This window comes from Triturus cristatus, chromosome 2_2 (genome assembly GCF_964204655.1).
Source record: "Triturus cristatus chromosome 2_2, aTriCri1.1, whole genome shotgun sequence".
Taxonomy (NCBI): Eukaryota; Metazoa; Chordata; class Amphibia; order Caudata; family Salamandridae; genus Triturus; species Triturus cristatus.
This window is the reverse complement of record NC_140582.1, coordinates 809176815-809190424: the sequence shown is the minus strand read 5'-3', so window position 1 is coordinate 809190424 and position 13610 is coordinate 809176815. Positions and strand designations below refer to the sequence as shown.

General features: G+C 41.0%; 1 protein-coding gene across 1 annotated transcript in view; it reads left to right on the top strand.

Moving 5' to 3' along the window:
• The first annotated feature begins 949 nt into the window (after positions 1-949).
• Positions 950-13610, top strand: part of OCIAD1 (OCIA domain containing 1) — a 241657-nt gene continuing 228996 nt past the window's right edge. Inside the window, exon 1 of the mRNA XM_085642115.1 lies at positions 950-1227. Coding sequence (XP_085498241.1) covers positions 1189-1227 — 39 coding nt within the window. The 5' untranslated portion in view covers positions 950-1188. The remainder of the gene's footprint in view (positions 1228-13610) is intronic.

Here is a 13610-nt window from a genome sequence, read left to right as displayed (position 1 = left end):
TGAAATGTTTACACAAAGTAATACCATATTAATTGTTTTGCACTTCAACTTGCATTTTTATTGCTTTTGTCAGCACTCCAGTGTGAAGGTCAAACCTGTTGGCTTTGCCAGTTCTTGAACAAGACCTTGAAGTTACCACCCGAGACTGAGTCTATGCTGATGGAAGTAGAAGTAGTCAAATAGCACTGACGGGAGGTTGTCTGAAACCCAAGGTTAGCTTTGTCAGAAACCATTACAGTAAACTACACACAGCACATATGCAATATTTCCTTCAAATGTGATATTCCCACTTAGTCAACATTCCCTCTCTGTCTGTAGTAGTAGTACTACTGCCTAAATGTTTGAAGTCCATATTCATCAACAGAGCACTAGTTCAGATACTATCATTCGCGGTAAGGGGGCACACTCGTGTAACAGCCGTTCCTTATGTCGACCGTCAAACTTTAAACGTTCCGTTCCTTATGTCGGCTGTCAAACTTTGCTGAACGTGCATACGTTTGCTAGTTTTTAATCTTTAAATAAAGTCCAGTTACACCTGAATGTTTGCTCAATACTGCTATGTGTTATATAAACCAACCAACATAAACATAATTGACTTGTACTAGTGTCAGCTGTTTGCTTTTAAAATCTTGTTTGTCCTTAAAACTGACCGTTTGTCCTGAATTTTAGTGCCGGTGTCCCATTTTTGTCAGTCACTGTTAAGAATTTGTCTACGTGCCACATCTACAAGAGTCTGAATTGTATTGTCCCTGCCAAAGCTTGCGCCTGCCGTGGGAGGAAGCAAAATGTGCATTTTGATTGTGGCGGAAGCCCTAAATTTGTGGATAAAAGGGAAATAAACAAAAGTTAGTGATAATTAAATGCACATTTGGGAGAATTGGTGGCGTAAAGAATGTGAAGGAATACAATTTGCTTAGATTTTAAAAGGTAAAATAAACTTTGGTGATTTGGAGACTACAGACGTAGAAGAGCCGGCGCGCACGGGACAACCACGATTCGACCACTAACTTCCGCGCTGCGACAGCCTCCTCCAGGCTTCAAGCCTTCAGTTAAAGTGTCTAAGGAATCGTTTCTCAGCTCTTCCGGGTCACCGTGCCGCTTCCGGGTTGCTGTAGGAGGTGCAGAACGAACAGAACGGGAGAGGTCACCTGTGCTGCATGCCTAGAGCTGCTGGTGGGACAGGCAGCCATGCGCCGGGATATAGCCTCGCCCGAAGGCACTCAGCAGGTACGATAAAGGGGGAAGGAATGACGGAACTAAAAGTAGTCACAGGCAGGAGCGTCTCTCCTATGGAATGGGAGTGCATGGTTGTGACCACGAACATCAGCATAATTCTCAGTGCACACTTGCTCTATAGCTGCCTCCTCCAGACCGTCATGTATGACACCTTTTAACATTTTTAGCGTTTTAGACATCCGCACCATGCAATCTGGGACTTGTAGTTTCTTTAGAAAGACAGCGGGAATGCAATTAGAAAGTAAAAAATGAAAAGTGTTAGCTCAAAAAAGAAGCCTGAATGAAGGCAACATACAGTTGGTCATATGGCCCCAGAATTAAATGTTTCCATGAGAGTTTGTATATATTTCAGAGCTTTGAAGGCACTCCTGGGGTACCCTATTTCGTGATCAGATTCTTTATTTTATTTACTACATCACAATCAGTGTACAACATCTCATTGAAGAGTTGGCATGCCTTGCTAGCAAGATAGTCCAATGGCTCCATAGACCATGTCTTCTGAGTATTTTAAGTCAGTGGTTCTCGCTCCTGATAGCTCACCTAATTAGCCAATACTATGCGCTACTTTAACCATAATGGACATTTGAACAGTCAATTACGATGTGTATGCTTTAGGTTATCCTATAGGTGTACAAGAATCCAACCGTGATTTTTTAAAAAGCGCTTAATCTGATTGAAACACGGGTTAATATATGGAAACACAAAGCAAGATGACTCAAATGACATAAAGAAACCCTAAATATGATTAGCTACAAATTTGGATAAGGACAAGTATGAAATACAGAGATTAGTGAGCCATCGTATGAAGATATTATGTTTTATGAATGCAGTTGCACATGGTTACAGATGTATGCATCGCATAGTTGTGAAAACAGCCTATATAGAATAATGAAGTTGAGTAGTAAGCGAATAAAACGCAGAATCTGGTCACACAAGTTATACTGAAAGGGTGCACTTGCAACACTTGAAATCTTAATATATGACCAGGTTGCCTAATGGAACTGCCTCACATGTAAGAACTTTAACCTGACTTCGCCAATATGCGAAAGAGACTCTCACTAGCTGTCCCCATTGTCAGGTACATGGCCCACAAGTAGATTATCCCCAGCAATATGTATGAATATACTCCCTCTACCCCATCCATTCTTTGTGCATGTGTCCAGATACTTACCTTCCCTTCCTAGATCTGGACTACACCACTTTACCCCTACTGTGGTGCTAAATCACTCTCTCTAAATTGCACTTCTGCATTCACCCATGCCTAGCATTTTCCTGATCCAACCATTACATCACATAAGACGAATAAATCTACATAAGTTTAGCCACTATGACCCTCTTGTTCTCCCAATGGTGGCATCAGTGTGATCGTCTGAATCTTCTTGTACAGCTCTCATTGTGGTTGTTGGGTCATCGTGCACCGCCACCTTCTCCATACCCAGGGTGCCATCCTCTTTTACCACACCCTAGGCAGAATTTGTGTCTTTGCTCTGTTTGTGCTCTCGAGATCCATGTTGGGATCCTCTGGGATATCCAAGTACTCCCACAAGCAGGGGCTCTGTTCTTTCTTCTTATGACTGCCACTTCCACATCTATTCTGGAGTAGTGAAAAAAGGGAACACTTGGGAATGATACACAGCTTTGCTAGGAACATCAACTTATATTTCAGTTTCATGGCTCTCAGCTTGTGTTTCCCTGGCCTTTCTGCATTTCTGTACTTATTGTGTAGAGCCAGGGAACACCCTGATGGTGTACCCTTCGTGGAATAGGCCTCCTAGGTTCCTAACATGTTTTGAGATTGTGTCACAGTCCAAATAGTGGAACTGTCTTGTACAGTTACTCTGGTGGTGGTAATGGTGATGATGACAAGACTCTTTGTGCCCATTCAACAGTAAAGTAGGCAGACAACCCCTTTGTGTTTAGGACTCTTGATATCTATTTATCCAGAATTAATTTGGCTGATTATCCTTTGTTTCGTCTGGTAACTCCACAAAGCTTAAGTTATTCCATCTCTAGCTTCCTTCGGCATCCTCAATCCTATGTTCAAAGGATCCTATGTTCAGGCACCGGCTGGGTTTTAACAGTAATTTTTAAATCTGTAACTTCAGCTTTTAGTTGCTCAACCGTTGTCTACATCTGCAGTGGTCTGTCATTTACTTTACACACGTTGACACTAAGAAGATTCACCCCCATCAAAATAGCATTGATTGTATTCTCCAGTGTCAGTTTGGCGTTTTCAGTGGCAGAAAGATTTTCTGTAGTGGGCAGCTCATGTGAAACCCTTTGTGCCAATACACTTGCTTGTTCAATCAAGAGCTTCCACTTAGCTATGGCCCCAATGTGCATGTAAATTTTGGTCTGCTGTACTAGGTATAAGACCCTGTCTTTCCCCATCCTGGCTAAGTTTAAGATCACACAGGATCACCAACAGTATGCTCTGTTAACCCACAATATCAATTAAAATAATACAACATTAGCCGAGGCCAAGTCGGATTCCAGGCCCCCCTTGTGCTCCACCAATACAGTTCTCCAAAGTCATAGTGAGTGGGTCTGGACCACACAGTCCCCAGTGTGTTCTCAGGGTCTGGTCTCACATCATTCCACTATACCACACAATTATTTCCTGCCTTGTCTGATGAGACCAAGGCTATTTTAGAACCAAGGGCCCCTTAAACCTCTCCTTTCATCTAGTAGAGTGATATTCTGAGGTACTCAACATTTCAAGGAGGTTCCCAGACATCCCCTCTACTAGTGTACTGTTGTCCTCGCTGTTATTTGGTGCTGCCACCACCTGGCCTAACTAGCTTTGCCACACCCACAACTTTTATCTTTCTAAATGAAGCCTCACTTCAATGAGAGTAAATGCCTTTCTCCCTCTGCCTCAAAATCACTCTCTGGTATCATCCCAAATGTTGGTAAATATGTAAATGAATAAACAAAATGAGGGAGGAAGAGGAAATAACCTACATGGGCGTAGGCCTGACACTTCTTGAAGAAAAGCAAGCCTACAGGTGGGAATATATCTCAGTCAAAATAAGTCTGAAGGATCAAAAAAAATAAGTGATCAAACACCTACTAATGAGTTCCATTAGTGTTAATGTGCATTGTTCACAAAACAAGTAAAACATTTTGCAGCCCCAATACAAAATTAAAATACCTTTCCCACTAAATGGAAATATTTGTAGCGTTTATTTATGCCCAAATGTTATTCATGAGAAATATAAATTTAAAGTTCATGATTCTCTCCAATAAAGCTAAGCAAATACAAGCTAAGTGAATAAGATCTTAGTCATTGTTTGATAGCTTATTATATTTTAGATTTTCTTTACTTGCATCCTATAGGTTTGTGAAGTCTCTTGGTAATAATAAAAGGCGGACTCTTAGGAACTGATTTCTTGACTTCGACTGAAAAATAGTTTAATAGACGCTGATGAGGAAAAGGCAAGGAACAGCTTGACGTAACATACTTTGCTGCTTTACTGTTGTTCATATCCCTCAACATGTTGAGCGTGACCTTTTTTGATTTGGAGACACAGGCCTGCATTTCAGATTTTATGGTTTAAATCTTTTATTAGTTTTGAAGAAACAACAAAGCGACCCCCAGCTCCCTGTAGACAGTGCAATAAGGACATCAAGTGTCGCAAGTAAGAACATTACAAAAGTAAGATGCGTGGAGCAGGTCTACAAAGAGAAACAAAGGGTGGGGATAGGGAACACAGAACAATCCTAAAAACCCCCCTCTACCTCCCCCCCCCCATCGTCCACGAACAGGTGAAAGGTAACAAAAAGGGGTAAGGAAGAAAAATGCCCCGAGAATCAGCGCGCCCGCCTGAGGGTGCGTGAGGGCCTTGCTTGCGGAATTTGTGTGTCAGCAAGGCAGAGAAGTCTGAGATAACGAGGGCATGTCAATTCTCTAAATTCGGCCGTGAGTAGTGTCAAGAAAGGTCGCCACAATTCCGGAAATTCAGACCCTCTGCCCGCAAGAGTAAGAGAGAGCTCTTCCATGCCCAGTACCTGCCAAAGCCTCTGCAGCCATCCGGAGTGTGGTGGTGGAACCCAGTGTGCGAGAATATTCTGAGTGGCTGCCCCCAGTGTGATAGCTATCAACCGGCCCCTCCTAGATTGTAGGGGATATGTGATAGGGTTGGGTAAGCCCAAAAGGACATACGCAGGGAATCGCGGGATTTGTGTGTCAAAGTGGGTGTCCACCTCATCTAAGCATTTCAGATTTTAAACATCATGGTTTACTTAAGTAATATTGGCCCATCAATCAATTCCTATTTTTCTTAAAATATATCACAGTGTTTAATTCTTCAGTTAAGAACACCATTACAGTTTATTTCCAACTTCTTATAGAGCCGGAGATTCCTATTTGTTGAAAGGCTAAATCAAAAATATTTTCATAGAGCATTACACAATTTATACGTCATAAATCTAATAACGTTACCGAAGTCAATTCAGAACACTCGTGCCTCGTTCATGCTAGTGCATGTTCACACTTTTTAGACACAATAAATGCTAGTAGGCTTAGTGATAAATTTGTAAAGCAGTGATATGAAAGGGAGTGCAGAATGTTTTAAAAAAAAACTGAGCATCTTGTAAATGTAATTGTATTTATATGGCGCTTACTACCCCTGATGTGGCGTCAAAGTGCTTTTCAGCGAGTAGCACGGTACTCCGGAACCCAAAAAGAATTAGTAGTGAATTAGTATAGGGAATTTTGTGTTAATTTGAGCGGTGGGCATGCAAGTCTGTTAGTTGGATTGGATAATGGAGGGATAGGAGAGGGAAGAGTCTAGTATGTGTTATTTGGATTATCATAGTAGTAAGATGAGACGTGGGATGAAGGAGGGAAGAGTCTCTAGAAAGGGATTAGGGAAATCATAGTAGAAAAATGAGGTTTGGGATGAGTCGAAGGAGGAACTCATGAGGAAGAATTTAGAAAGGGTTGCTTGGGAGATTATATTAGTGAAATGAGGTTTATGGCGATTGAAGGGGGATGAGTCTAGAAAGGTTTATTTTGAAGATCATAGTAGTAGAATGAGGTTTGGGATGAGTCAGAGTGAAGGTAGAGAATATATTGAGAGAAGTATAGAGTGAGAAAGAGTAGTGCGTTGGAGAGAGTAAAAGGTGTTTTTTTTTCTCTTTTTCTACAGTAGGAGTAAAGTAATATATAAATATATAACGACATTGGGTATACATGTATATTTCTTTTTTTCTTCCACAGTAGGAGTAAAGTAGTAAATATATAGCTACGTAGCAAGGGTATACATGTATAAGGAAAATATATTGAGATTTAAAGTTGTATTGTACAAACTCAGGTTTTCAAATGTTGCTGTACTTGAAGCCAATTTATTTATTTATTTTCTAAATAACTATTTTGTATTTGTATTTTATCTTTTCCCCTATTTCAATACTGAAGCACTTGTAGATAAAATAGTTATGATAATATTTACATATTGTGATAGACTAATAAAACAGGGGGCCATAAGCATCTAATCAAATAACTTATATGAAAACTATGCCGTGACCTATAAACATGTTAAGCATAGAATAAAATATATATATATATCTTATTGTAAGCTTAAAACACACACACATATATATATTTTTAACCATAAGTAATATATACATTTCTTAAGCAGACCTAAAGAATATCTATATATTTAAAAATACATAGTTATTATAATATTTCTACAAAGAGATACATATCTATATACATACATATAATCAGATTATAATTGTTTACAAACACAGGGATCTGCTGAACAGAGAGTATGGTGGTTATGTAGGAAAGAGCCAACTCTTGAGTAGTCTTCAGAAGGTAAGCTAGGTATCTGTGGATCCTATGTTTGGGGGTAATGAATTCCATAGTTTGGCTGCATTCTTGTATGGTGGGGTTTTGAGGCGAGGTGGCAATCTTGAGCGGAGTTTCCTTTGTTGAGTGTATTTGGTGATTTTAGTCTTGATGAAAAGTGGTCCTGTTCCATGTATTGCTTTGTGGGTGATACAAACCAGCTTGAAGGTGGATCTTCTGGCAACTGGTAACGAATGTGGGGCCCTCAAGGCAGGGGAGATGTAGGCTTGTGGTTTTACATGTAGGAGTAACCTGGCAGCAGAGTTCTGAATCCGTTCTAGTCTTTTTATAGTTGATAAAGATGAACTGTGTTGGAGGCCATTGGCACAATCAAGTTTAGATAATACAAGAGAGATAGTAGCCTGGACCTTGTGTAGAAATCCCAGGTGTGGGAAGATGTGTCGCGGAGTTTACATGGTAACGAAGCTTGATCATAAAAATGTGTCCACTTGGGCATTCATTGATAACTTGGAGTCCATGGTAATTCTAAGGTTCCTCACTTCCTTAGATACTTTAGGAGGTGGTTCCAGACCATCTGGCCAGGCGCAGAGTGGGTTATTATTTTTCCAATTGCCCACAAATTGAGTATTTAGCATTCAATTTGAGATGGCTGCATGTCATCCACTGATCAATGGCTCTAAAGCAACTTAACCCCTTCGCTGCGGCGCGAATTCCGCCGCAGCGCTGGGGGTGTTTTAAGTGTGCGCGGAGCCGCCATGCTCATGACGGAACCACGCCGTCATGAGTCACGGGCGAGCTGTGCTCATGACGGAGTGGCTCCGTCACGGCGCCGCCCACTTATGTTAGATGCCCGCACAGGCGGGGAAAAGGCGCCGCGTCGGCGGAGCGACAGCCAACGGCCGCGGCATGATGGAACCACTCCGTCATGAGCACTGCGCGACCGTGGCTCATGACGGAGTGGTTCCGTCATGAGCAGGGAAGGGGTTAAGATTTGTGAGTTTGACATTGGGGATTTCCAGTTTAAGGACTATTTGTGTGTCATCTGCCAAGTTATAGCATGTGAGCTGAAATTCATTGATCACTGCTGGTAATGACTTCATGTAGATATTGAAAGGCATGGGTGAGATGATAGAGCCTTGATTGCCCCCCTGCTTTTTTAAAGTACGGTTTGGATAAAAAAGGGGGGGAATGAATAACATTTGTTCTGTTTTGAAGATAGGATGTTATCTAGTTCAGAGCAGTCCCCTCTATGCAGGCTTTGCAGAGTCTCTGTATTAGGGTGTCATGGTCAACTGTGTCGAAGGCATCTGCGAGATCCAAGAGAAGTAGTTCAGCAACTCCATTCTGGTCTACTGTGTTTTAAGGTCATGCCAGATGGCAATGAGGGCAGATTCTGTGCCTCCTCCTGGGCGGAGTCCTGTTTGGTAGTCTGAAAATATGGAGTTTTCTTCAATGAATTGTGACATCTGGGCGAATACTGCTATTTCTATTAGTTTGCCCAAGAAAGGTCCCTTTGTAATTGGTCTGTAGTTGTCGGGGTCATGCAGGTCCAGGTTAGTTTTATTTAATAATGGGCATATGTATTCCTTTTTTAGGTCTTCTCGAAAGATTCCTGTAGTTAAGGAATTATTGATGATACTTCTTACTGGTGTGGCAGCAGAGGTAGTTAAAAGAATGTTCTTGAAGATTTGAGGTGGGCAAGGATCAGAAGGGCAGCCGGCAGGCTTGCTTGCTTTGACCAGATCCATAAATTCATGTTGTGATATTTGTTTGAAGGAATACAGAGGCTGGGTTAGCCTACAGTTAGAGGGATTTCTGAAAATGGGTTGGTGCCTGTGATTTCCTTTTTTAAATTGGAGTCCAACGTGTTTGCTTTGGTTGTGTACTGATTTGCCAGTTTGTCAGTGAATTCTTGGGTAATGGTATGAGTTCCTTCTGTGCATTTAGATTTATGAAATGTGTTGAGAATTTTATAAAATTCTTTATTTGCACATTTTGAATTCTGTCTGACTAGTACATTTTTTTCTGTTTTGATTTTTGACTTGTATATTCTGTAAAGTTTGAGTAGGCGAAGTTTGTCTTGATTGTGGGTTGTTTTGAGTTGCAGTTTTTTAATTTGTTGCTTGATCTTTTTTTGTTCTGCATTTGTCCAAGGTGCTTGTTTTCTTTTGTCCTGTTTTGTTGTTGTTAGTGGTATTCTGATATCAAAGCTTCCTGTGGCCACTGAAAGTTTTTGACTGGAATTTATTGTGTCTAGATCTGTGTTGGATGTTAGTTGTGTTTCTAAGTATTCAAAATTGCGTTTGTTCCACGGTCTATAGGTGGATGCATATTAGGTGGTCTTAGGTGTGTTGGTTTTGTAGTGTTTTATGTGTTTTGGTGGTGGTGTGACTTTGTTGACTAGAAGAGTGAGCAGTATGTTTTGAACTTGTAGCAGGTGGGCTGGCATCAACTGTATGAGGATAGCAATAGTGTTGTTTTTCTATATCTTATTCCTCATCCAGTAGGCTTAGAAGGCACTTTGTTGGGTCTTCATGTGTAGGTGGTGGAGATGGTGGTTGAGAGTGAGTCGTGAGCTGTGTTGTTTTGTCAAGTAGCCTTGTTGTGTAATAGACATGGATATTCGAAGTTGTGAAGAGTGCCATGTTTTTCTATTTTGTTTGCTTCTGTTTAGGGTGGAAGGTGTATGGGTTAGCGGTGGTGGTGGAGCATGTGGGTCTGTAAGGCTAAGGCTCTTAATTGTGCAATGGATGAGCGGCGGGTGAATGAGAGTTGTGTTGGAGTTTTTTTGGTAGGTGTTGGTGAAGAGAGAGAATGTAGAAGTGAAGATGGTTTAGGATGTGTATTATTTGTGTAGTTGTGAGGGTTGGTGCATGTTTCTAAGTTGCTACAGAATGTATTTTAAAATTGTGTGTGAGGTTTTGTTGTTCTGGTGTGTGTGTTATGTTTTGTTTTTGTGGAGTAGTGAGAGGAGATACTGGTATAGTGGTTTTCTGAGAAGGATTTGTATGTAGAGGACTGTTGGTGAGTGGAAGTTGAATGGTAAACGGGGTGGTGATGTGTTTTGGAAAAAAGTGTATGTGATGTGTGAGAGGAGACGGCCAAGAGTTATAAGTGTGTTAGGTTTGATTGCTGTAAGAGGTAATGTGTATTTGGTTGTGTGGTTTTGGTAAAAAGCAGAGGAAGGTGTTGGTGGAATATGATGGATGACAGAGTATAGGTTTGGTGGTGATAGATAGGGGTCTCTTAGGAGTAAGTAGAGGGTAGATCTAGTGTTTTGTATTAACAGGGAGTGTGTGTCTGGGTGGATTAAAGTTATGTATAATGTGGCTTTGTGTTGTGTTGGTGATGTGTAGATTTGTTAGTGGTAAAGGACAGAGTGGTGTTTTCTGTAAGAATGAAGGCGCCATTGTGTGGTATTTGGGGTAGAAGGGTGTATAGGTGTGGTTTGTGCGGTTTGTAGTGCTTGTTGAGACATTATAATGTGAATATGGTTTGTTTGTGGTAAGTAAGTAGTGTGCATTTGCTGAGAGAGTTTTACTGTGTTTGTGGATGTGAATGACTTAAGGTGGTTGCTGATGAATGGAAAAAAGGCCAGCATTTCTGGCCCTGGGCCTGACCTGTCCCAAACAGGCAACTGCCCTTGGCATATCCACTGAGATCCCCTGAGCCCTAAGGGTAAACAGTTCTAGGTCAGGTGACCTTTGGCCAATTGGAATCCTAGCCCTAACCAATTAGAACCCTAGCCCTAAGCACTAGCACCAATAGGAGACCAGGCCTTTTCAACCAATCACAGCCGTAGCAACTAATCAAAAGCTGAACCCTAAGTCCAATAGAAACCCTAGACCTAGAAACCAGCCAGAACCCCATACCTATCAGCCAGTCAGAACTCTAAACCTCAGCCCTAAGTCCAATAGAAACCTTAGACATAGGAAACAATTGGAAAACAGATTTACCAACCAATAGGAAAACTTGTATAAGAGCTTGTGACCTTAAGCACAGGCTGTTGGTCAGGGAGCTGCTCCTGAAGTCAGAATCTCACAGTTTAAACACTCAAAGCAGATTAAGGGATCTTTTAAGCATACTTTGCTAAGCCTTTGAGGTATATTTTGCCTTTTCACCTTGTTAAAACAAAAAAGGAAGTGGTGGAAGTAGATTGTTTTTAACAGGCCTTAGCACAGTATAGGGGAAATTTAGGAGAGAAATGTTAAGTCATGGGCAGAAAAAAACACTGCAGTTTTAAAGTACAAAGCACAGAAACCAAGAGGTAAATTTAAAAACTCATGAGAAGAAAAACACCTGTTCATTTTTAAGTACATAGCACAGGATTTCACAGGTAGATGAAAAAAAGCACTTCAAAGGTTTCAAGAATACACAGCGCAAAGTCTGGGTCCTTACCACATTCTTTGTCTTTTGCTCACTGAACTGTTGGGGCACAGAGAAGCAGGAGCTACAAAACGGAGGTGGCTGTCTTGTGGTTCCCTCCACAAACTTTAAGGGGCCTTGCAGGTGTGAGAGGAGGGCTCAGGGTTGCTTTGGAGCTAGAGGACCAGTCATCAAGCACAGGATTATGGGCAGGGGCAGGGTGCTGCTCCCGAAGTCAGAATCTCCATGCAGAGAGACAGGCTCAATTCACACTCTGTAGTTTCTGTTCAAATCTGTAGGTAAGACCAAAATCTAAAGCCACTAAAATACTGTTTTTTGCGCACTTAAACAAATCACTCTTCTACCCAAAAATGAGTGCCACATACACTTTCCAATCAGAGTTTAATCCCTAAAATCAGATTAAGCTGTCTCTTAAACACACTCTGGTTAGCCTCAGAGGAGTATTTTGCCTTTTAACCTTGTTAAAACAAAAAAGGAGGTGGAGCTGGATTGCCTTCAACAGGCCTCAGCACAGTATGGGGGGAAACTAGGAGAGCAATTTAAACAGTCACGGGCAGAAAGAAAACTACAGTTTTAAAGTACAAAGCACAGAAACCAAGAGGTAAATTTCAACAACAATTTGCGAACCAAAGAGTCCAAGATAGAATGAAAAAAGGTAACAAAATTCTGTGATCCTGATTTTTCATTTACTTTTCCATTTTTGTACCTGTTTTGGTTTTGTAGTTTTCGTAACTAATTTGTTCACATTTAAAAGAATTTATGGTAAATGTCAGACTAAGGTTTTTATTAATTTGGATATTGATCAAAATTGTAGATTGTAGAAATTGGTCAGACCAAGTTAGTTCTGGCAACTTTGTCTGTGGTATAGAGAGTGACTTGAGTATTGATAAGGATGAGGTAGTGTTTTTTCTGTTGGTAGGTTGTATTTTGTGAGTGGGAGGTGAATTAGGTTATTGTTGGTGTTATGTTGTGGGTGCAAATTGCTTGAGGTTGCAGGAGAGGACAGGGTTCATTTTTATTTTCAAAGTTCTTTTTATTCATCATGGCTTTCATATGACAATACAGTACGTAAAAACATGAAGGACTTCATACGAGCAATATAGGCTAATAGGGATACAGCTTCTCCTTTTGGGAAGTCCCACCACCCCCCTCCCTAAACCATGGTTAATTTGTTTGAGTGGTGTTTGTTTAGCATATTTTGAGGAGATTTTTGGAGCAGGTGTCCTGGCCTTTGGCCTGTCAAGTCCCTAATGAGGTATCCCTGTTTTCTCATGCCCTTTCTTTGGATACCCTATGATTTGATTGCCTTCGGCTTACTCTTAAAAAAGGTGATGGCTTTAATAGATGATCATCCCTCTCCAGTTTGGTGTGACTAGATTTCTTTGGAGATACTGGGGGTTGGCACCTCTTTATCGATGGTTTGTTTGTCTGAAAAACATAGACTGATCACACTGCAAGCTGCAGCCTTTTTCCTTTGGTAGAGAAAATAGCTACTGGTTCGGGCAAAAAACTGCTCCTTTTGATTAAGGATATGATTGATTTGTAGAAGTTTAGTCCCTTTCTGTTATGGCACAGATGCATAAAAAATTATAGAGATGGATTCCAGAAAGTATTGGTTATCAGGTGTGTTCTTGGGTGACTTTTCCTAAGTGTGGTGGACATGTTGATACTTAGACCACTTGCCCACTGTTCATTGAGACTGAAGCTGTACCTTGATGACATGGCAGAAACACGTGATGTTCTTGTTGCCTGTGCAGAGTGCTTTGTCAGGAAGGTTCCACCAAATTCAGATCATCCTCCTGTAACCATGCTTTCCTCCCTTTCCAATGTATCATCAGTCCACTACACAGCACATCACATCGTTTTTTAGCTACACAAGCAAACAATGAAAAATTTGATACCTCAAATAACAAACCACTACTTCTTTAATTTGCAGCTACCCCAGACCCTACCCAAATCAAGACAAACCAGTTTATTTCCATCATGTCAATTAGTATCTCAGTAGTAAATAAGTAAATAGTTCCAACAGATTCTCCACCCTATTATAATTGCTACCGAACCCGTGTATTCATTTTGACCAATCTACAGCATAACAGCAAGAACTACCTAGCAGAACTAACAAGTGTTCCCCTGAAGAGCTTGGAACCCTAAGACAAGATATTAGTCCCCTGTA